We start from the raw sequence: 22,477 nt of genomic DNA, 5'->3' as shown, positions 1-22,477 counted from the left end.
TCCTGGGAGCTGAACGTCATTGCTCCCAGGAATCAATGCGACGGCACCGGCCCCGCTCGTCACTTCCGGTGTGGCGCCCGCATTCCCTGCTAAACTGCTTTTGGGCATGCCCAGAAGCTGTGGAGGAATGCGGCGCCTACACCGGAAGTGACGAACGGGGCCGGTGCAGGCGCATTCTGGGAGAAGAAGACACGGAAGAGGATGCAGAAGAGGATCGCACTGGCTTTAGCTGCCCACATCCGAGATGGCAACGCTGGAGAAGAAATTTTAAAGTTAAGTATTTCTTCTTGCAGGTAAGTGCGACCCAGGACAGTACAGAGGCTATCCATTGTGGAATGTACTACTAGCCCTGACTGTCCCAGGGGTATTTTTATTGAAAATGTTTTTTCATGGCCGGAACGCCGCTTTAAGAAGGAGAGAGGATCATGACCCCACTCATCACCATCTTGAGAGGGGAGATCCTTGTACCTCTCGCCAAATCTCAGGAGGACACGCCTAAATCATTAGTAGTGATGAGTGGCCTTGTGGCCACCAAACATTTTGTATTTTAATTGAGCATCCAACATGTGGATTCAGTGTCCAAATGCCATTCAGCTATATGTGGAGTCCACTGAATAGTGGTATAGGGAGGGACCCTTATCTCAAGTAAACACTGTTTAGTATTATCTTTATTACTGTTTATAATTATCTCACCAAATGAGAGAGTCTGCTTAAAATATTGCTTATCTGAACTTGAATATGAACAAACAAAATCTTAAAGCACTTAGGGTTAAGTTAGGAAACATATACTTCAATTGTTTTGACTTGATTTTATATACATACATTTTAGGTACAACATACTTTTTTTCTAAATGCATCTTTAATATCTTTATTCCGTAAGCTATATACAACAGGGTTTAGCATAGGTGTCAATACCGTGTAAAACATAGCCACCAGAGAGTCAACATCAGCTGAGTAAGAAGCAGTTGGCCGAACATACATGAAGATCAAAGGCAGGAAGAACATGTTCACCACCACAAAATGGGAGGCACAGGTGGAAAATGTTTTCCTACGCCCTTTGGATGATGCTATCCTGAGCACAGACCTGATGATTTGAACATAGGACATCACGATCATAGAGAAGCATAAAAAAAGTATAATGGCACTAAGAGAGGATCCTACTGCCACATTGAGCGAAGTGTCGGCACAAGCTAGCTGGAGCAATGGTGGGTGGTCACAGTAATAATGGTGAATGATCTTTGAGCCAAAAAAAGGCAACCTAATAGACAGTATGATCATTGCAATTGGACTTGCAAAGCCCAATATCCATGATGTTATAGCTAAGATGATATACAGCTGTCTGGCCATGATGTTATGATAATGGAGGGGAGAACAGATGGCCACATAGCGATCATAGGCCATGGCAGTCAGAAGAAAACACGCAGCTGCTTGACAAACGACAAAGAAATACATCTGGAGGAAGCATCCAACAAAAGAAATGACATCATTGTGCACCGAGAACTTGGCAAGCATCTTGGGGATGGTCACGGTGGTGGAACTCATGTCCAAGAACGAGAGGTTGCTGACAAAGAAATACATTGGCGTGTGAAGTTTTTTTTCCAGAATAATAAGGAGAAATATGGTGCCATTTCCAGTCACAGCGAAAAGGTAGATAAAGAGAAATACACAGAAAAGGAGAGTATTGAGGTTCTGAAGACTCGAAAAGCCAAAGATGATAAACTCTGTCACCAATTTTGTAGAGACATTAGTGGAATCCACAGCATTAGGAAATTCTGTATTTACCTACGCAAGAACAGGATGATAATGAATACACTAACTTTTTATCTTGTTTTGTGTAAAATATGTACATTTATTTCATAGTACATGGACCTTATGTTTTATTCTGTATGGAGAGGGGAGGAATCTGTTACAGGACTGAGACCAAAAAAAAAACAAAAAACTGATGTTGAGGCTCCAGACCATCCGGTAATGGTGGTTGGAGCATTGTGGCATTAAAGCTACATGCACAGTTGAGCTGTGCCTTGTGACTTACCGTATATACTCGAGTATAAGCCGAGTTTTTCAGCATGTTTTTTCATGTTGAAAGTGCACCCCTTGGCTTATATTCGAGTCACTGGCTAGAGTGACTTTTTAAAAATGGCGCCGCTCGGCGATGTGTCACTGCGCATGTGCCGCATGCCCAGAAATAGCCAAACGTGTTCGGCCTTTCCCCAGCATCGGCAGCTCAATTGCGGTGACGTATTGGCGGCACCGGGTGGCACGATTTTTAAATAGAAGACGCCTCAGCGACAGGTAAGTGAGACTCCTCCGCAGCCCCTGCATTTCCTCATGCAGTGCTGCGGGAATGGTACAGGACATTCTCCTGTACCATGCCCGCAGCACTGCATCTCCTGTGCCATGCCTGTACATACTGTGCCATGCCTGTACTTACTGTGCCATGCCTATACCTACTGTGCCATGCCTGTACATACTGTGCCATGCCTGTACTTACTGTGCCATGCCTGTTCTTACTGTGCCATGCCTATACCATCACCTGTGCTATGCCTATACCATGACCTGTGCCATGCCTATACCATCTCCTGTACCATGACCTGTGCCATGCCTGTACCATGACCTGTGACATGCCTGTACCATGACCTGTGACATGCCTGTGCCATGCCTATACCATCACCTGTGTCCTGCCTGCACCATCACCTGTGCCCTGACCTGTGCCATGCCCTTACCATGACATGTGCAATGCCTGTACTATGACCTGCGCCATCTCCTGTACCATGCCCACAGCCCCTGTTTTGTGTCTTGTGGTGGTCCAGTAGCTGCTTCATTTCCCACCCTAGGCTTATACTCGAGTCAATACGTTTTCCCACTTTTTTGTGGTAAAATTAGGGGTCTCGGCTTATATTCGGGTCGGCTTATACTCAAGTATATACGGTACTACTTCTTCTCAGAGTGGTCCAGCCATAGGTGAAGCCTTGCCCAAAAATATACTGTGTTGAATGTTTTGCATCCTATATAGAGTGGGTACAGATTAAGAGAGTATTTTCTGTATTAGCTAACCAGAAAAACCTAGGTGACCTTTGTAAGTTGCCGTGTGCCAGACATACTCCAGTTAAAACTTTAAAGGCCCATTTAGGCCTAGCCATTGAGGAGCATTGTGCGCATTGCCACAACATATGGCAAAGCACTTGCATGTATTGGTGCATTGCAGTGCCATATATTTTCTATATCACCTCAATGCACTAAGGCAGGGGTTTCCAAACCTTCTAAGCAACGGGACAGCTTACTGTCCTTCACACTTTGGGGGGGGGGGGGGCAGAGTGTGGCCAAAAGGAGTGGAAAATGCCCTGGCATTAGTGGCAGTAAAGAATACTACATCAGTGGTTTTAATGGGAGGAATAGTGCCCCATTATTGGTGTCAGTTTGAGGAACAGCATGCCGAGGGCCAGACAAGACAAGCAAAGCAAATTTTGATTTCGTTTTAGTCTACTGTCATGTTTGGTGGCAGTACTTAAAGTGAATGGGGCTACTTTGGTGGGGGGGGGGGGGGGGGGTTGGGCTTAAAATAGGTGGTGAGGAGATGACATATTCCCTCCCAAACATCCGTCAAATGCTTTCTGAAAAAAATAATCCACCGAGGATTGCTTTTCAGAGTTTCAGAGAGGCGGCAAGGGCTGCCGCTAGTGTAAACAATCCCTAAGACAGACAGACGCTTACGCTATGCAAATTCAGTTACTGAGTACTAGCTAATAAATTAAAGCTCCTGTGAAGATAGCTAAGATCTTTGGCTCGGCTACTTTCTCATGCTGGTGTTGTTTTGCAAAGGGGGCAGATTTAATGCACATCTTTTGGGAATGTCCTGTCGTTCAGATGTTTTGAAAGGATGTTTTGCAGTGTGTACAACCAACCTCAATGCGCTCTTTCATTAGGCAACTATGTGGCAAATGAGGTTTAATGTTGATGAATGTAAAGTTATGCACTTGGCGGCTAAGAATATGCATGCATCATACATACTAGGTGGAGTAGAACTGGGGTAATCTATAGAGGAGAAGGATCTGGGTGTTCTGGTAGACCCTAAGCTTAATAATAGCATGCAATGGCAAGCTGCAGTTTCCAAAGCAAACAAAGTCCTTTCTTGTATTAACAGAGGCATGGACTCCAGAGAGAGAGATATCATTTTGCCCCTGTACAAATCATTAGTAAGACCTCATCTGGAATATGCAGTTCAGTTTTGTGCACCAGTTCTCAAAAAAGGATATCAGGGAACTGGAGAAAGTGCAGAGAAGGGCGACCAAACTAATAAGAGGCATGGAGGAGTTCAGCAATGAGGAAAGATTAGAGGAACTTAATTTATTCTCTCTTGAGAAGAGGAGATTAAGGGGGGATATGATCACCATGTATAATGTAACAGGAGGTCAGCTGGATCTGGGAATGTAGTCACAGGAAGGAGATGCATTTCCACCTGATTTAGAGGGTCCATTGGTTAATTTAGGGTGTTGGCTGCAGAGCTGGCCAGCAGGAAGTTGAAGGGCCTTCACCTGTTCGGAATGAGGGAGTTGGGGCTCTGTGGTTTGTTCGGAGAGATTCCTATTGTTTGCTGCCTCCAGAAGCTGTGTCCTGAAGCCATGTGGGCTGGGAGCAGGAGGACAGTCAGCGTGTGCCTCCCGACAGGATGTGTGGGCCTGGGAGAAGACCCCCCGGAGTGATGTGTGCCCGGGACGGTAACCAAGGGTGAATACGTCTCAAAGGTGAGAAGACGAACTGTTGATGTGAAAGAAACAAAGGACTGTGTTGCTCTGTGAAGCTATTATAAAAGGACTATTGAGTGTCCGCTGTAGGACAAGGAAGTCTGCCCGACGGTAGGTTGGAGACAGACACTTAGGCAGGTTCCAGTTGTGAGAAGGTAGCCGCCCACAGAGGCAAGGATTTATTTTCTGTTTTATTTTATTTTGGATGTTTTGCTGCATACAGCCTGGTGAAGAAAACACCATTTAATAAACCACACTGTTTGTTTGCAAGCACTTGTCGGCTACCTCTCTGGGAAAACGCACCCCCCAAGGGGTCACCCATACGCCTACCACCGAGCTAATCCCTCACATATGGTGGAGGTATGCAGTGGGCAGAAGCAGCAAGATCCCTGCAAGGAAGTGCAAATGTTTGATGAACTTTGTCTGGTGCATGAGATTGCATGAGATTGCACAATCTATGTGTGCAGGAGAGAAGATCCTGACAGAAAAAAAAAAAAAAAGTGTTTTAAAGAGACAGCGGTCTCAAAATTATTTGATGAACTTTGTTGTGTCTGGTGCAAGTGACTGCACAAACTGTGTGTGCAGGAAAAGAGATCTTGCAAGAGAGAGAGAAAAACTACATGTGTTAAAGAGACAGTGGTCTGAAAAATTTTTGCTGGACTGTGAAAAATTTGTTTGTGGAGTTATTGAAGATGGGGCGTTCAAAACGCCTGAAGAATGCAAAGATAGATGAAATGAGAGACCGGATTCTATGGATGGAGGGGATGTTGCCGTCTGAACCAGCCCCATCCATGCCTAAAGAGAGTCTACTAAAGAGGAAGGTTGTTGTCCCTAGCAACACGGATGAAACCGCTATGGAGACGCAGTGTGCTCAGATGAAAAGTAAACTCAAAATGGAGGAGATGTTGAAACATCTGATTATATCAAATGCAGCTCAACAGCAAGCAAATGCAGCTCAACAGCAGGCAAATGCGGATTTTCAGCAGAGCTTTGCAGCTCAACAAAAGGCTCATCAAGAGAGCATGGCAGGCTGGAAACAGAGACGCCAGCAGCCAATGGAGGCCATCGGTTTGGAGGAAACCGAGTATGTGTGCAGGGCTGAGTTGGATGCCTTGCAACGGAAAATGGAAGAAAAGGAACAAGCCTTGGAATTGCTTAAGATGGAGCATAGAAACTTGCAGGAAACTAATGAACTACTCAAGTCTCATGTGTCACAGTGGGAAGAAACCACTGCTCTTCTTTTGGTCGAGTTGCAAAAACGTCAAGACACTATAAAGGAGAAAGATACCATCCTCATGGAAAAGGAAATTGAAATTCAGACTTTGCAGAAGCAAAGCATGTGTGAAATGTTGGAGTTGCGTAATCAGCTGGAAAAAAGTCTTCAGTGTTTGGAAGTTACAAAAATAGACCTGCAGGAGTCGCAGGAACAGAATGTCGCTCTGAAAACGACATTGTCTCTCAGCGACAACGAGAAAAGTGAAAGAGAGGCTAAATTACTGAGTACTGTGTATGAGCTCACCACTTTGAGCAATGTGGTAGATGAATTACGTGCAGACTGTGAAAGTTGGAAAGGTGAAGCCCAACGTTTCCAGCAGCAGTTAAAGGAGAAAGAAGCCTGTGTGGCAGAATTACAGTCTCATTCCCAGAAACTAGCCAATGAGGTGAAGGCTCTTATGCAGGGAAAAGAAGATTGTGAACATAAGAGGGAAAAAGTAGAGGCACAGCTTCTGGAATCGCAAGTAGTGTTGAGCGAACACGGACTGTATTATTCGTGTTCGTACCGAATAATTGGATTTTTTGTACCCGAACACGGACACGGACACTTTACTGTATGTTCGGGTAAAAATCCGTGTTCGGTCGTTTTATTTCCGGGTTTTGCATGCTTTGGCGCTCTTTTCATGGCGGGCTTTCAACAGCCAATCAACAATCGTTTAACTGGTGTGCCTTAAGCCATCCCAGCCATGCCTGCAAATGTCTCAGTAGCTGTGATTGGCCGTCTGAAGCATGTGACCAAGTCTTTATAAGTTCGAGGCAGCCGCAGCGGCGTCATTATGCTGCTTAGATTCAGGGACAGAGCACACATCAACGTGCTGGCTGCTGATTAGGGAAAGATAGGCAGGAAAAAACCATTTGTGTCCGGATAGAATTGAGGGACAGGTCGGAGTGTTTAGGCAGGGCGAGTTGTAGGCATTTTAGGGATAGAGTCTGCTGAATTATATAGGGTCAGTGTCTTCTACAAACTACAATCGATATTGCTGTGTGGGGGGTGGGGTGAATCTGCACTCAATCCTGATCTACGATCTCTTCTCAATCCTGTTAGGGACAGAGTCTGCTGAATTTTAGGGAAACTGTGTTCTACAAACTACAATCGATATTGCTGTGTGGGGGGTGGGGTGAATCTGCACTCAATCCTGATCTACGATCTCTTCTCAATCCTGTTAGGGACAGAGTCTGCTGAATTTTAGGGAAACTGTGTTCTACAAACTACAATCGATATTGCTGTGTGGGGGGTGGGGTGAATCTGCACTCAATCCTGATCTACGATCTCTTCTCAATCCTGTTAGGGACAGAGTCTGCTGAATTTTAGGGAAACTGTGTTCTACAAACTACAATCGATATTGCTGTGTGGTGTGGGATTGGAGATAGGCAGGTGTCAGTGATCCACATCCATTTTTCTGTGTGTGAGCTGCAGTGAACACAATCTTTTTGGGCTGCAGTGAACACAATCTTTTTGGGCTGCAGTGAACACAATCTTTTTGGGCTGCAGTGAACACAATCTTTTTGGGGTGCAGTGAACAAAATCTTTTTGGGGTGCAGTGAACACAATCCTTTTTGGTGTGCAGTGAACACAATCTTTGTGGGGTGCAGTGAACAAAATCCTTTGTGGGGTGCAGTGAACACAATCTTTTTGGGGTGCAGTGAACAAAATCCTTTTTGGGGTGCAGTGAACAACATCCTTTTTGGGGTGCAGTGAACACAATCTTTTTGGGGTGCAGTGAACAAAATCCTTTGTGGGGTGCAGTGAACACAATCTTTTTGGGGTGCAGTGAACACAATCTTTTTGGGGTGGAGTGAACAACATCCTTTTTGGGGTGCAGTGAACAACATCCTTTTTGGGGTGCAGTGAACACAATCTTTTTGGGGTGCAGTGAACACAATCTTTGTGGGGTACAGTGAACAGAATCTTTGTGGGGTGCAGTGAACACAATCTTTGGGGGGTACAGTGAACACAATCTTTGTGAGGTGCAGTGAACACAATCTTTGTGGGGTGCAGTGAACACAATCATTGTGGGGTGCAGTGAACTCAATCTTTGTGGGGTACAGTGAACACAATCTCATACTGAAGGTTTGAGGGTGCTGCCTGTTCCATACTCCCCCTACTCCTCATCTAGCCTTTTAGGGGTACAAACAATAGTAATTGGGGCCTAGTGTGGTTGTGTACGTGTGATATACATACACTTTTTTGGGATCATATTTTCTATTCCGCTATTTAATCAAAAACCTTTGGGGATCAGTTAAATTGGGGGATAGTCTGTGTTGGTACGTGTGAGAGAGATCCACCTTTCCAAGTTGTTGGGGTTCATCTCATACTTCTGAAGGTTTGAGGGTGCTGCCTGTTCCATACTCCCCCCTACTCCTAGCCTTTTAGGGGTACAAACAATAGTAATTGGGGCCTAGTGTGGTTGTGTACGTGTGATATACATACACTTTTTTGGGATCATATTTTCTATTCCGCTATTTAATCAAAAACCTCTGGGGATCAGTTAAATTGGGGGATAGTCTGTGTTGGTACGTGTGAGAGAGATCCACCTTTCCAAGTTGTTGGGGTTCATCTCATACTTCTGAAGGTTTGAGGGTGCTGCCTGTTCCATACTCCCCCTACTCCTAGCCTTTTAGGGGTACAAACAATAGTAATTGGGGCCTAGTGTGGTTGTGTACGTGTGATATACATACACTTTTTTGGGATCATATTTTCTATTCCGCTATTTAATCAAAAACCTCTGGGGATCAGTTAAATTGGGGGATAGTCTGTGTTGGTACGTGTGAGAGAGATCCACCTTTCCAAGTTGTTGGGGTTCATCTCATACTTCTGAAGGTTTGAGGGTGCTGCCTGTTCCATACTCCCCCTACTCCTAGCCTTTTAGGGGTACAAACAATAGTAATTGGGGCCTAGTGTGGTTGTGTACGTGTGATATACATACACTTTTTTGGGATCATATTTTCTATTCCGCTATTTAATCAAAAACCTTTGGGGATCAGTTAAATTGGGGGATAGTCTGTGTTGGTACGTGTGAGAGAGATCCACCTTTCCAAGTTGTTGGGGTTCATCTCATACTTCTGAAGGTTTGAGGGTGCTGCCTGTTCCATACTCCCCCTACTCCTAGCCTTTTAGGGGTACAAACAATAGTAATTGGGGCCTAGTGTGGTTGTGTACGTGTGATATACATACACTTTTTTGGGATCATATTTTCTATTCCGCTATTTAATCAAAAACCTCTGGGGATCAGTTAAATTGGGGGATAGTCTGTGTTGGTACGTGTGAGAGAGATCCACCTTTCCAAGTTGTTGGGGTTCATCTCATACTTCTGAAGGTTTGAGGGTGCTGCCTGTTCCATACTCCCCCCTACTCCTAGCCTTTTAGGGGTACAAACAATAGTAATTGGGGCCTAGTGTGGTTGTGTACGTGTGATATACATACACTTTTTTGGGATCATATTTTCTATTCCGCTATTTAATCAAAAACCTCTGGGGATCAGTTAAATTGGGGGATAGTCTGTGTTGGTACGTGTGAGAGAGATCCACCTTTCCAAGTTGTTGGGGTTCATCTCATACTTCTGAAGGTTTGAGGGTGCTGCCTGTTCCATACTCCCCCCTACTCCTAGCCTTTTAGGGGTACAAACAATAGTAATTGGGGCCTAGTGTGGTTGTGTACGTGTGATATACATACACTTTTTTGGGATCATATTTTCTATTCCGCTATTTAATCAAAAACCTCTGGGGATCAGTTAAATTGGGGGATAGTCTGTGTTGGTACGTGTGAGAGAGATCCACCTTTCCAAGTTGTTGGGGTTCATCTCATACTTCTGAAGGTTTGAGGGTGCTGCCTGTTCCATACTCCCCCTACTCCTAGCCTTTTAGGGGTACAAACAATAGTAATTGGGGCCTAGTGTGGTTGTGTACGTGTGATATACATACACTTTTTTGGGATCATATTTTCTATTCCGCTATTTAATCAAAAACCTTTGGGGATCAGTTAAATTGGGGGATAGTCTGTGTTGGTACGTGTGAGAGAGATCCACCTTTCCAAGTTGTTGGGGTTCATCTCATACTTCTGAAGGTTTGAGGGTGCTGCCTGTTCCATACTCCCCCTACTCCTAGCCTTTTAGGGGTACAAACAATAGTAATTGGGGCCTAGTGTGGTTGTGTACGTGTGATATACATACACTTTTTTGGGATCATATTTTCTATTCCGCTATTTAATCAAAAACCTCTGGGGATCAGTTAAATTGGGGGATAGTCTGTGTTGGTACGTGTGAGAGAGATCCACCTTTCCAAGTTGTTGGGGTTCATCTCATACTTCTGAAGGTTTGAGGGTGCTGCCTGTTCCATACTCCCCCCTACTCCTAGCCTTTTAGGGGTACAAACAATAGTAATTGGGGCCTAGTGTGGTTGTGTACGTGTGATATACATACACTTTTTTGGGATCATATTTTCTATTCCGCTATTTAATCAAAAACCTTTGGGGATCAGTTAAATTGGGGGATAGTCTGTGTTGGTACGTGTGAGAGAGATCCACCTTTCCAAGTTGTTGGGGTTCATCTCATACTTCTGAAGGTTTGAGGGTGCTGCCTGTTCCATACTCCCCCTACTCCTCATCTAGCCTTTTAGGGGTACAAACAATAGTAATTGGGGCCTAGTGTGGTTGTGTACGTGCGAGATACATACACTTTTTTTGATCATATTTCCTATTCCGCTATTCAATAAAAACCTTTGAGGATCAATTGAATTGCGGGATAGTCTGTGTCGGTACGTGTGAGAGAGATCCACCTTTCCAAGTTGTTGGGGTTCATCTCATACTTCTGAAGGTTTGAGGGTGCTGCCTGTTCCATACCCCCCCTACTCCTCATCTAGCCTTTTAGGGGTACAAACAATAGTGATTGGGGCCTAGTGTGGTTGTGTACGTGCGAGATACATACACTTTTTTTGATCATATTTCCTATTCCGCTATTCAATAAAAACCTTTGAGGATCAATTGAATTGCGGGATAGTCTGTGTCGGTACGTGTGAGAGAGATCCACCTTTCCAAGTTGTTGGGGTTCATCTCATACTTCTGAAGGTTTGAGGGTGCTGCCTGTTCCATACTCCCCCTACTCCTCATCTAGCCTTTTAGGGGTACAAACAATAGTAATTGGGGCCTAGTGTGGTTGTGTACGTGCGAGATACATACACTTTTTTTGATCATATTTCCTATTCCGCTATTCAATAAAAACCTTTGAGGATCAATTGAATTGCGGGATAGTCTGTGTCGGTACGTGTGAGAGAGATCCACCTTTCCAAGTTGTTGGGGTTCATCTCATACTTCTGAAGGTTTGAGGGTGCTGCCTGTTCCATACCCCCCCTACTCCTCATCTAGCCTTTTAGGGGTACAAACAATAGTAATTGGGGCCTAGTGTGGTTGTGTACGTGCGAGATACATACACTTTTTTTGATCATATTTCCTATTCCGCTATTCAATAAAAACCTTTGGGGATCAATTAAATTGCGGGATAGTCTGTGTCGGTACGTGTGAGATCCACCTTTCCAAGTTTTTGGGGTTCATCTCATACTTCTGAAGCTTTGAGGGTGCTGCCTGTTCCATACTCCTCCTCCTCCTCATCCATCCTTTTAGGTGTACAAACAATAGTAATTGGGGCCTAGTGTGCTTCTGTACGTGTGAGATACATACACATTTTTTGATCATATTTCCTATTCCGCTATTCAATAAAAACCTTTGGGGATCAATTAAATTGCGGAATAGTCTGTGTCGGTACGTGTGAGATCCACCTTTCCAAGTTTTTGGGGTTCATCTCATACTTCTGAAGCTTTGAGGGTGCTGCCTGTTCCATACTCCTCCTCCTCCTCATCCATCCTTTTAGGTGTACAAACAATAGTAATTGGGGCCTAGTGTGTTTCTGTACGTGCGAGATACATACACTTTTTTTGATCATATTTCCTATTCCGCTATTCAATAAAAACCTTTGGGGATCAATTAAATTGCGGGATAGTCTGTGTCGGTACGTGTGAGATCCACCTTTCCAAGTTTTTGGGGTTCATCTCATACTTCTGAAGCTTTGAGGGTGCTGCCTGTTCCATACTCCTCCTCCTCCTCATCCATCCTTTTAGGTGTACAAACAATAGTAATTGGGGCCTAGTGTGCTTCTGTACGTGTGAGATACATACACATTTTTTGATCATATTTCCTATTCCGCTATTCAATAAAAACCTTTGGGGATCAATTAAATTGCGGGATAGTCTGTGTCGGTACGTGTGAGATCCACCTTTCCAAGTTTTTGGGGTTCATCTCATACTTCTGAAGCTTTGAGGGTGCTGCCTGTTCCATACTCCTCCTCCTCCTCATCCATCCTTTTAGGTGTACAAACAATAGTAATTGGGGCCTAGTGTGCTTCTGTACGTGTGAGATACATACACATTTTTTGATCATATTTCCTATTCCGCTATTCAATAAAAACCTTTGGGGATCAATTAAATTGCGGGATAGTCTGTGTCGGTACGTGTGAGATCCACCTTTCCAAGTTTTTGGGGTTCATCTCATACTTCTGAAGCTTTGAGGGTGCTGCCTGTTCCATACTCCTCCTCCTCCTCATCCATCCTTTTAGGTGTACAAACAATAGTAATTGGGGCCTAGTGTGCTTCTGTACGTGTGAGATACATACACATTTTTTGATCATATTTCCTATTCCGCTATTCAATAAAAACCTTTGGGGATCAATTAAATTGCGGAATAGTCTGTGTCGGTACGTGTGAGATCCACCTTTCCAAGTTTTTGGGGTTCATCTCATACTTCTGAAGCTTTGAGGGTGCTGCCTGTTCCATACTCCTCCTCCTCCTCATCCATCCTTTTAGGTGTACAAACAATAGTAATTGGGGCCTAGTGTGCTTCTGTACGTGTGAGATACATACACATTTTTTGATCATATTTCCTATTCCGCTATTCAATAAAAACCTTTGGGGATCAATTAAATTGCGGGATAGTCTGTGTCGGTACGTGTGAGATCCACCTTTCCAAGTTTTTGGGGTTCATCTCATACTTCTGAAGCTTTGAGGGTGCTGCCTGTTCCATACTCCTCCTCCTCCTCATCCATCCTTTTAGGTGTACAAACAATAGTAATTGGGGCCTAGTGTGCTTCTGTACGTGTGAGATACATACACATTTTTTGATCATATTTCCTATTCCGCTATTCAATAAAAACCTTTGGGGATCAATTAAATTGCGGAATAGTCTGTGTCGGTACGTGTGAGATCCACCTTTCCAAGTTTTTGGGGTTCATCTCATACTTCTGAAGCTTTGAGGGTGCTGCCTGTTCCATACTCCTCCTCCTCCTCATCCATCCTTTTAGGTGTACAAACAATAGTAATTGGGGCCTAGTGTGTTTCTGTACGTGTGAGATACATACACTTTTTTTGATCATATTTCCTATTCCGCTATTCAATAAAAACCTTTGGGGATCAATTGAATTGCGGGATAGTCTGTGTCGGTACGTGTGAGAGAGATCCACCTTTCCAAGTTGTTGGGGTTCATCTCATACTTCTGAAGGTTTGAGGGTGCTGCCTGTTCCATACCCCCCCTACTCCTCATCTAGCCTTTTAGGGGTACAAACAATAGTAATTGGGGCCTAGTGTGGTTGTGTACGTGCGAGATACATACACTTTTTTTGATCATATTTCCTATTCCGCTATTCAATAAAAACCTTTGAGGATCAATTGAATTGCGGGATAGTCTGTGTCGGTACGTGTGAGAGAGATCCACCTTTCCAAGTTGTTGGGGTTCATCTCATACTTCTGAAGGTTTGAGGGTGCTGCCTGTTCCATACTCCCCCTACTCCTCATCTAGCCTTTTAGGGGTACAAACAATAGTAATTGGGGCCTAGTGTGGTTGTGTACGTGTGATATACATACACTTTTTTTGGATCATATTTTCTATTCCGCTATTCAATAAAAACCTTTCTAGGGCAAGATCTTAAATTACAGAAATATGAGGAGACCGTCCAATAAGGGCCGTGGCCTGGGTCGTGGTGCTGCTGGTAGAGCTCCTGTTGCAAGGAGAGGACATGGTCGATCTGTGCCAGCTACACGCACAAGTGAAACACCTTCCTCAAGTGTGAGTAGGCGACAGAACCTGCATCAGTATTTGGTAGGGCATCAAACGCCCCTAGAAGTGATGAGGCCAGAACAAGTTGAGGCGATAGTAGATTGGTTTGCTGCTGACAGTGCCTCCAGTTCCTTCACATTGTCTCCCACCCAGTCTACTGCAGAAAGGTCAGAGTTGGCACCTGCAGCCAATGTCCAACCGTCTTTCACCTCACCCCCTTGCAAATCAGGCCAGCAGTCTGAGCCCCAAGCCATACAGCAGTCTCTTATTCTTTTTGAAGACTCTGTCAGCAGGGTTTCCCAGGGCCATCCACCTAGCCCTGCCCCAGAAGTGGAAGAGATTGAGTGCAGCGATGCCCAACCACTTATTCCTCAAGATGAGTACATGCAAGGATCATCGCAGCACGTCTCCGATGATGACGAAACGCAGGTGCCAACTGCTGCGGCGTTCAGCATTGTGGAGACCGACAAGGAGGGCAGGGGTGAAGACTGGGTGGAAGATGATGTGGAGGACGATGAGGTCCTCGACCCCACATGGAATGAACGTCATGCAGGTGAACTGAGTAGTTTGGAGGAAGAGGCGGTGGTCGCACAGAGCCACCAGCACAGCAGAAGAGGGAGCAGGGTGCAGAAGCGGAGCGGCCGTGCCCTAGACACTACGCCCGCTACTGCCCAACGCAGCAAGGGAACGAGCGCACCAAAGTCAGCTCAAAGGAGTTCTCTAGCGTGGAAGTTCTTTAGAAAATGTGCTGATGACAGGACACGAGTGGTTTGCACCCTGTGCAATCAGAGCTTGAAGCGAGGCATGAACCTTCTCAACCTGAGCACAACCTGCATGATCAGGCATCTAAGTGCAAAGCACGAGCTGCAGTGGAGTACACACCTTCAAAACCAAGAAACGTCTCTGGCTCATCCTGCTTCCTCTTCTGCTGCAGTCTCGGCCGCTCCAGCCACATCTGTAGTGATACCGGCACCTGCCACCCCGCAAACAGACGATCTGTCAGCAACACCACCACCTGGGTCACCAACAACCATCTCCACAATGTCCCGTGGAAGCGTTCAGCTTTCCATCTCCCAAACACTTGAGAGGAAGAGGAAGTACCCCCCTACCCACCCGCGATCCCTGGCCCTGAATGCCAGCATTTCAAAATTATTGGCCTTTGAAATGCTGTCATTCCGTCTGGTGGAGACGCACAGTTTTAAAAACCTTATGTCGGTGGCTGTCCCACAGTACGTCGTGCCCAGCCGCCACTACTTTTCCAGGCAAGCCATCCCTTCCCTGCACAACCAAGTGGGGGAAAAAATCAGGTGTGCACTGCGCAACGCCATCTGTGCCAAGGTCCACCTAACTACGGATACGTGGACCAGTAAGCACGGTCAGGGGCGTTATATCTCCCTAACGGCACACTGGGTAAATGCAGTGGCGGATGGGCCTGAGGCGGATAGCAATTTGGCGCATGTCCTTCCACCACCGAGGATTGCAGGGCGCTTCAGTTTGCCTCCTGTTCCTAACTCCTCCTACTCCGCTTCCTCATCCTCTACCGCCTCCTCATCCGGACAGCGTAACACCTTCACCACCAACTTCAGCACGGCCAGGGGTAAACGACAGCAGGCAGTTTTACAACTTGCCTGTTTGGGGGACAAACCACACACCGCGCAGGAGTTGTGGAGGAGCATGGAACAGCAGACAAATGAGTGGTTGCTGCCAGCGAGCCTCAAGCCCGGCCTGGTGGTGTGCGATAACGGGCGAAATCTCATAGCAGCTCTGGGCCTAGCCGGTTTGACGCACATCCCTTGCCTGGCGCATGTGCTGAATTTGGTGGTGCAGAGGTTCCTTAAAAACTACCCCGATATGTCAGAGCTGCTGCAGAAAGTGCGGGCCGTTTGTGCGCACTTTCGGCGTTCTCACCCTGCTGCTGCTCGCCTGGCAGCGCTGCAGCGTAACTTCGGCCTTCCCGCTCACCGCCTCATATGTGACGTGCCCACAAGGTGGAACTCCACCTTGCACATGCTGGAAAGACTGTGCGAGCAGCAGCAGGCCATAGTGGAGTTTCAGCTGCAGCACGCACGCGTGAGTCGCTCTGCGGAACAGCACCACTTCACCACCAATAACTGGGCCTCCATGCGAGACCTGTGTGCCTTGTTGCGCTGTTTTGAGTACTCCACCAACATGGCCAGTGGCAATGACGCCGTTCTCAGCTTAACTATCCCACTTCTATGCCTCCTTGAAAAAACAATTCGGGCGATGATGGAAGAGGATGTGGCACAGGATGAGGAGGAGGAGGAGGATGAAGAGGTAACATTTCCAAGGCTTTCAGGGCAGTCATTCGCAAGGGGCTCCGAGGGTGGGTTCCTGCACACGCAAACGCCAGGGACGCAATTGTCCAGCAGGGGCACAGTTCTGGAGGATGAGGAGGATGAGGAGGAGGAGGAGCTGGAGGAGGAGATGGAACCATGTTCACAGCAGGGTGGCACCCAGGCCAGCTCATGGCCATCACTGGTGCGTGGCTGGGGGGATACAGAGGACACGGACCATACACCTCCCACAGAGGACAGCCTTTCGTTGCCTCTGGGCAGCCTGGCACACATGAGCGATTACATGCTGCAGTGTCTCCACAACGACCGCCGAGTTGCCCACATTCTAACTTGTGCTGATTACTGGGTGGCCACGCTGCTGGATCCCCGTTACAAGGACAACGTACCGTCCTTAATTCACTCACTGGAGCGCGATCGCAAGATGCGCGAGTACAAGCGCACGCTGGTAGACGCCATGCTGCTGGCATTCCCATCTGACAGCGGGGCCACAGTGGAAGCACAAGGCAGAGGAGGAGGAGGAGGAGGTCGCCAACGCAACCAGGGCACCGCCAGCACCTCAGAAGGCAGGGTTAGCATGGCCGAAATGTGGAAAAGCTTTGTCAGCACGCCACAACAAACAGCAGCACCAGCAGCTCAGATGGAACGTCTTAGCAGGAGGCAGCATTTTACCAACATGGTGGAGCAGTATGTGTGCACACGCCTACATGTAGTGAATGACGGGTCTGCCCCCTTCAACTTCTGGGTCTCCAAATTGGGCACATGGCCTGAGCTTGCCCTTTACGCCTTGGAGGTGCTGGCGTGCCCTGCAGCCAGTGTATTATCTGAACGGGTATTTAGCACGGCTGGGGGCGTTATAACAGACAAGCGCAGCCGCCTGTCCAGAGACAATGTGGACAAGCTCACGTTCATTAAAATGAACCAGGCATGGATCCCACGGGACTTTTCCGTACCTTATGCAGAATAGCAATGGATACCGACCTTACCCACCCATTGTTCCATTTTTGCTCTTTCTCACTCTTTTGGGGTGTACCCTCATTTAAAATTTGTGAAAAGAAGCAGTGTTGGCTACCTCGTCCTCCTCCTCAGGGCCAGATTAATGTAGGGTCTATTGGAGCTGCAGCTCCAGGCCCCTACCTTTTATATAGGCCCCGGGTTGGCCATATTCACTGTTACCGCTCTTCTGTCACTTGTAAACACAGAAGTCTGGCTTCTATGCTCGCTTCCCCAGGCAGCACCCTCAGAACCTCCCCACACAGCGTGAAGGCCGGACAAGGAGGGACAGTTGGCGATGCATGGATGTGTTTATGGGCTTCAGAGACAGCATCCCATGTTGAATTAGGCATGCATGGCTGCACCCTTCCTCCTCTGGGTGCATGGCAAGGCACGGCCCTAAGGCCCTTCAAAATCCTCAGCACCAAGCCCATGATGCTGTTAATCCGGCCCTGGTCCTCCTCCACCGCCGCTTCCACCTACACCGCCCATAGGTGTGCGCAGCCTATTGCATTAAGGTGTGCACCCCAAAGTTGAAATACACATGCATGTGTTTGCCAGCAGGGAGAGTAATGTATCGGGGCCATGTACCTGTAGGCAAGGAGAAATAGAGCAGAGCAGGTCCCAGGGAGATCTTTCCCATCTCCTCACTGGCAATGCTATGTGCCCTAGGTGATTAGGGTGTGCCCAGGCACACCCAGCACACCCTGTGCGCACGCCTATGTCACCGCCACATCCACCACCACCTCAACCTCCCTCCTACTCCATATGGGCCTCGTCCTTCAGAGATGAAGAAGAACATTGTTTTATTTTTCTGTTTTTTTTTGTTGTTTTAAGTTATTTCCCTATCCACATTTGTTTGCAGAGCACTTGCCATGCTCTTAATTACGTTTTGCTGCCATTTGCAGCACTCTAGCCCTTTCCTTTGGTGTTTTAGAGCCATTTTAGTGCCTTAAAGTTCGGGTCCCCATTGACTTCAATGGGGTTCGGTGTCCGGGAAAAGTTCGGTAAAAGTCCGGGACACGGACCCGGACTTTTTTTTAAAGTTCGGCCGAACCCGTCGAACACGGACATCTAGGTGTCCGCTCAACCCTAATCGCAAGTCAAGGTGTCAGAAGGTGACCGATTGTGTGCTAAGCTGTCAGAGAAGGCAAACCGACTGCAGGTTGAGTTGGACAATGTTACAAATCAGCTTTCTCAAGCAGACAGAAAATCTAGAGAAATTGCGGAAGATTTTTCTATCTTGGAATCGCAGCTGCAAGACACGCAGGAACTCTTACAGGAAGAGAGGTGTCAAAGGCTGAGTTTTAGCACAAAGCTCAAACAAATGGAAGATGAGAAAAATGGCTTCCTGGAACAATTAAAAGAGGAGGCGGAAGCAAAGAAAAACCTATCAGAGCAAGTCGCAACATTGCAAGCTCAGATAGCGGTTATGAAAAAACGCATGGAAGAAAGCGTTGGTTCATTACAGTGTGTTGAAGATGTGAAAAAGAAGTTTGATCACATGCTTGGTGAAGAGAAGACTGTGTCTGCAAAATATGCAGAAGAACGCGCCCGTGCAGAAACGGAGGTGCGTGATAACGAGAGCAAAGCCCTGTTCTTGGCTCGCTCTTTGGAGGAAGCTCTAGAGTGTAAGGTTGAACTAGAAAGAGTTAACCAACAGCTGTGTACAGAAATGGAAGATTTGGTCAGCTCCAAGGATGATGTTGTGAAAAGCGTTCAGGAGCTAGAAAAGTCTAAGCGAGCCTTAGAACAGCAAGTAGAAGAGATGAAGATTCCGTTGCAGGAACTGGAAGAGGAATTCCAGGCAACAGAGGATCTGTCCCAAAGAGGGGATAGTGTGCCTGATGCAGTTTTTAAAAGGATCAGTGTTTTGGGGTCTGTCCTGAGTGAGCCTCAGAAATGTGATGACACGTGGCTTGAATCACCCCTTTGGAATAAACCGTTCCTTCAAAAACTTCAAGCATTGGAAAATGTATCATTAGAGCTTCAGCAAACAAAGGAGCTGAGTAAGAAATGTGGTGATTTCTCAGTTCAGGCTGAAAACCTAGTGGAGAAAACTAAGGCTGTTGGTGAAAACGTGAAGCAAATGAATAAGTGCCTTTCAGGGAGTGTTTCCAAAATGGAACTGGTGAAAGACGGGTGGCAGAAGTTTGATCGTGATCTTGAGATGCATTCCATGTGGAATTCAGATAGAGAAAAAGAACTAGGTGACCTTGAGCGGTCAAATAGTTCAGCAGAAAGTGCATTGAAGAAACCTGTAAAAGAATGTGTTGCAGTTCCATGCTTCTTCACTGATGCAGAGAGGAGGTCTATAATGGATACCACCCAGATCGCTGGGTTCAACTGTGTTGTTGCCTTTGACCCCTATGTTGGTGGAAGGAAAGTTGATGATGTTCTGGTTGGCTACTTCTGTGAAGAGTTTGGCAAGAAATATAAACTGAATATCAAATCAAATAGTAGGCCTTTACTGCGACTCGCTCAGGAGGGCGAAAAGTTTAAGAAGTTGATGAGTGCAAATGCTTCAGATCTGCCTATGAATATGAAATGTTTGAATGATATTGATATCTCTGGGAAAAGGAACAGGGGTCACTTTGAAGAAATGTGTGACAGCCTGTTGTCTCAATTGGAAAATCCTCTGCACAGCATCTTAGAGCAAGCAAAGCTCAAGAAGGAAGATCATTCCCTTTTACAACAAAAAGTCAATGATTGTGTACAGCTGTATGGAGAGGCAACTCAAGTCACAGAGGGATGTCAAGAGTCCCTACTTGGAACAAAGCTTAGTGAAGCAAAGGTTCTCAAAGTTTTGTGGAAAACATTTATGGATTGCAGAGAGAGGCGTCTTAAGAATGTTGAAGACATTAAGACTAGCCCAATTGAGTTGCCTATGGATCACGGTCCTCCGTGGTGGATTGGACAGACGGTTATGAGGGACAAGCTGTCTGACATTTATGAGAAAGCTGTCAATGAAGATGACAGAAACGAGAAGGAGCGAAATGATGCCAAAAATGCAGTTGAAGAATGTGTATATGAGATGAGAGACAAACTGTGTGGCATTTATGAGAAATCCGTCAATGAAGATGACAAAACAGTTTCATCCGGAAGCTTGAGGATAATAGGAGGCTTATCAGTGAGTCAGCAGTGCTTGACACATGCGTGCCTGGAAATCTGTGTCCCAACCCTAGGGTTGAAACAAGAGGGGGGGGTATGTAACAGGAGGTCAGCTGGATCTGGGAATGTAGTCACAGGAAGGAGATGCATTTCCACCTGATTTAGAGGGTCCATTGGTTAATTTAGGGTGTTGGCTGCAGAGCTGGCCAGCAGGAAGTTGAAGGGCCTTCACCTGTTCGGAATGAGGGAGTTGGGGCTCTGTGGTTTGTTCGGAGAGATTCCTATTGTTTGCTGCCTCCAGAAGCTGTGTCCTGAAGCCATGTGGGCTGGGAGCAGGAGGACAGTCAGCGTGTGCCTCCCGACAGGATGTGTGGGCCTGGGAGAAGACCCCCCGGAGTGATGTGTGCCCGGGACGGTAACCAAGGGTGAATACGTCTCAAAGGTGAGAAGACGAACTGTTGATGTGAAAGAAACAAAGGACTGTGTTGCCCTGTGAAGCTATTATAAAAGGACTATTGAGTGTCCGCTGTAGGACAAGGAAGTCTGCCCGACGGTAGGTTGGAGACAGACACTTAGGCAGGTTCCAGTTGTGAGAAGGTAGCCGCCCACAGAGGCAAGGATTTATTTTCTGTTTTATTTTATTTTGGATGTTTTGCTGCATACAGCCTGGTGAAGAAAACACCATTTAATAAACCACACTGTTTGTTTGCAAGCACTTGTCGGCTACCTCTCTGGGAAAACGCACCCCCCAAGGGGTCACCCATACGCCTACCACCGAGCTAATCCCTCACAATAAATACATAAGGGGTCCATATAGTGAACTTGGTGTTGAGTTATTTACTTTAAGGTCAACACAGAGGACAAGGGGGCACTCTTTATGTCTAGAGGAAAACAGATTTCATCTCCAAATACGGAAAGGTTTCTTCACTGTAAGAACTGTGAAAATGTGGAATAGACTCCCTCCAGAGGTGGTTCTGGCCAGCTCAGTAGATTGCTTTAAAAAAGACCTGGTTCTTTCCTAGGTGTACATAATATATATATTGGTACTTATATTTATAGGTAAAATTAACCCAGGAAATATCTGATTGCCTCTCGGGGATCAGGAAGGAATTTTTTCCCCTGCTGAAGAAAATTAGATAATGCTTTGCTAAGGTTTTTGCGCCTTCCTCTCGATCAACTGTGGGTATAGGATTGTGTATATAGGATTGTATGGTTGGGTTTTCATTACTGTTTTTTTTTTTTGTTTATTTTTTATTGTTTGAGCCAGATGGACTTGTGTCTTTTTTTTACCTGACTAACTACTGTATGTAACTATGTATAATATAAATGGGTACTAATATTTATAGGTAAAGTTAACACAGGAAATATCTGATTGCCTCTCGGGGGATCAGGAAGAATTTTTTTCCCCTTCTGTAGTAAATTGGATCATGCTAGACGTATGAGTGCTGCCAACATGGCAGCAGAGGTTGAACGGGAGGGGATCAGCCTGCCAGTGCTCAGACCATACGCCGCACGCTGCATCAAATTGGTCTGCATGACCGTCGCCCCAGAAAGAAGCCTCTTCTAAAGATGATGCACAAGAAAGCCCGAAAACAGTTTGAAGACAAGCAGACTAAGGACATGGATTACTGGAACCATGTCCTGTGGTCTGATGAGACCAAGATAAACGTATTTGGTTCAGATGGTGTCAAGTGTGTCTAGTGGCAACCAGGTGAGGAGTACAAAGACAAGTGTGTTTTGCCTACAGTCAAGCATGGTGGTGGGAGTGTCATGGTCTGGGGCTGCATGAGTGCTGCTGGCACTGGGGAGCTACAGTTCATTGAGGGAACCATGAATGCCAACATGTACTGTGACATACTAAAGAAGAGCATGATCCCCTCCCTTTGGAGACTGGGCCGCAGGGCAGTATTCCAACATGATAACGACCCCAAACACACCTCCAAGACGAC

The 22,477-nt window shown here is 46.3% G+C and overlaps 1 protein-coding gene across 1 annotated transcript in view; it reads right to left on the bottom strand.

Moving 5' to 3' along the window:
* Positions 1-825: 825 nt before the first annotated feature.
* The window catches only part of LOC309548304 (olfactory receptor 6N1-like), a gene marked incomplete at both ends in the record, with an annotated part of 32,487 nt that continues 10,835 nt past the window's right edge, over positions 826-22,477 (bottom strand). Inside the window, one exon of the mRNA XM_082248243.1 lies at positions 826-1,782. Coding sequence (XP_082104369.1) covers positions 826-1,782 — 957 coding nt within the window. The remainder of the gene's footprint in view (positions 1,783-22,477) is intronic.

Source organism: Pelophylax lessonae, assembly GCF_965119305.1.
Source record: "Pelophylax lessonae genome assembly, chromosome: 2".
Lineage (NCBI taxonomy): Eukaryota > Metazoa > Chordata > Amphibia > Anura > Ranidae > Pelophylax > Pelophylax lessonae.
This window is presented reverse-complemented; position numbering and strand designations above follow the sequence as displayed.